Genomic DNA, 2,348 nt, shown 5'->3' with positions numbered 1-2,348 from the left:
AGGGCGCCGACGTCTGCGAGCCCCGGTACCACGCCGTGTCCGAGCCCATCCGCTGGAAGCTGCTGATGCTGGGGCTGCAGCTGCTCTTCGGCTTCTTCATCCCGCTGGTGTTCATGATCTTCTGCTACGCGTTCATCGTCAAGACCTTAGTCCAGGCGCAGAACTCGAAGCGGCACAGGGCCATCCGCGTCATCATCGCGGTGGTCCTCGTGTTCCTGGCCTGCCAGATCCCACACAACATGGTGCTCCTCGTGACCGCCGTCAACCTGGGCCGGACGGGCCGCTCATGCGGCAGCGAGAAGCTGCTGGGCTACGCCAAGAACGTCACCGAGGTGCTGGCCTTCCTGCACTGCTGCCTCAACCCCGCGCTCTACGCTTTCATCGGCCAGAAGTTTCGGAGCTACTTTCTGAAGATCATGAAGGACCTGTGGTGCGTGAGGAAGAAGCAGAAGGCTCCGGGCTTCTCCTGCTCCCGGCTGCACTCGGACACCTTCACCTCCCGGCAGAACAGCGAGACCGCGGACAACGACAACCCGTCTTCCTTCACCATGTGACCCCGCCCCCCCCCTCCGGCCCTTCACCATGTGACCCCGCCCCCGGCCCAGCGCAGACAGGACAGAGATGCGTGGGGAGCGTGGAAACGAAGCAAAAGCCAGTGGGGTTGCTCCTGCAGGATCAGGGCCGCGGGTGCTCCGGGTGCCGGGGGGTTCCCACGGGCAGCACCCCCAACTCATCCGACCGGGGATGCCGTCTGCCCCTGTCCCTGATGGCTGGCATTCCACAAAGCAGGCTTTGGGAAGCGCTGGATGACAATGAACTGCTTATAAGCGCAAACACTTTCAGGAATATTCACAAAGAAGCCTTTAACCACAGTTTGTTCTGGTCATTGCAAAACATCCCATGGCTTAAAAGCAAAACAAAACAGGAACAATCGAAAACCCTCACATAACTCATTTAGGCAAAAGATTAAACGTTTTTCCGTTGCCATGGTTACTGTTGGTCATCACAGCAGCAAAATGGGCTGGCTTGAGCTTTATCTCATTTCCTTGTGACACACTCAGCTTGCATGAGATTGTGAAAGGGCAGAAGAAAAAACAAGCTCAGAGACCTAAGAGGTGGCCGCGTAAGTGCTGGTGATGCTGGTCCCCAGGGGTCAGGCGGCTGCGGTCGTCACAGGACGTCAGGAAGCACAGCGTGCTGCGTTTCTCTCCACGACGGCAATCCTCTAAAAATCAGTTAGACGAAGGTGCTTAATAAATACTTGTTTAACAAAACATAATAAAATTGGGGCTTCTAGTACAGTTAAGAATGAAAGTTACTCAGTCGTGTCCGACTCTTTGTGACCCCCATGGACTGCACAGGCCATGGAATTCTCCAGGCCAGAATACTGGCGTGGGTAGCCTTTCCCTTCCCCAGGGCATCTTCCCGACCCAGGAATCGAACTGGGGTTTCCTGCATTGCAGGCGGATTCTTTACCAACTGAGCTACCAGGGAAATGCCAGTTTGAGTTAGTTGTTTAAATTTTTTAAAAAATTAGTTTTTAAAATTTTAATTGTTTAGAATACTTTTAAAGAAAGAACCGGGAAATTGCCGAGACAATGATGAAAGGGCTTTTGTTCCTCCCATCGTGGTGTTAAAGACAGGTGTGTGGAGTCTGGTCGTGACGAGCTTCAAATTAGCTGGCAGAGAGCAAGGGTCATGTTGATATCTGCTGCTGTAAAGTGGTTTTACCTGAAGCCTGAGGTTAACTACAGAATAACAACTCTCTTTGACTTCATAGAAAGTTCATAGAACTCAAGTTTTTGAAAGTGTTTTAATGTTTTGGCCACCCGATACAAAAAGCTGACTCATTGGAAAAGACCCTGATGCTGGGAAAGACTGAAGGCAGGAGGAGAAGGGGATGACAGAGAATGAAATGGTTGGATGGCAGCACCGACTTGATGGGCATAAGTCTGAGCAAGCTCTGGGAGTTGGTGATGGACAGGGAGGCCTGGCGTGCTGCAATCCGTGGGGTCACAAAGAGTCGGACACGACAGTGACTGAACACCACCACCAACAGAGGGGGAAAGTATCAGCACATCTCATGGAAGCACAGATGTGGGAATTCTGTGGCGACACAGTGCTTAGGACTCTGTTTTCACTGCTGAGGACCTTGGTGTGACCCCTGATAGGGGAACCAAGACTCCCCAAGCTGCATGGCCACACCATAAACAGCCTCCCCGCCCTCCTCCCCTGAAAAGCGTGTATTAGAAAGATCCCGACATGAACTGCAAAGATACTGACATGGTTAATGCTGACCAGCATGTTATTTGAAAGTTTCTCCTCTTCTTGCAAGCCTCAGCTGTGTC

At 52.4% G+C, this 2,348-nt stretch overlaps 1 protein-coding gene across 1 annotated transcript in view; it reads left to right on the top strand.

Annotated features, from left to right (window-relative positions):
* Window positions 1-1,325, top strand: part of CCR6 (chemokine (C-C motif) receptor 6) — a 29,860-nt gene extending 28,535 nt beyond the window's left edge. The window contains exon 6 of the mRNA XM_010843666.1: window positions 1-1,325. This exon is cut by the window's left edge and continues 10 nt beyond it. Within this exon, the coding sequence (XP_010841968.1) occupies window positions 1-554 (554 nt within the window). The 3' untranslated portion in view covers window positions 555-1,325.
* The last annotated feature ends 1,023 nt before the right edge of the window (window positions 1,326-2,348 follow it).

The sequence above is a fragment of the Bison bison genome, unplaced genomic scaffold (assembly GCF_000754665.1).
Source record: "Bison bison bison isolate TAMUID 2011002044 unplaced genomic scaffold, Bison_UMD1.0 scf7180017847681, whole genome shotgun sequence".
Taxonomy (NCBI): Eukaryota; Metazoa; Chordata; class Mammalia; order Artiodactyla; family Bovidae; genus Bison; species Bison bison.
The sequence above is the reverse complement of the archived record's forward strand: the minus strand, read 5'-3'. Positions and strand labels throughout refer to the sequence as shown.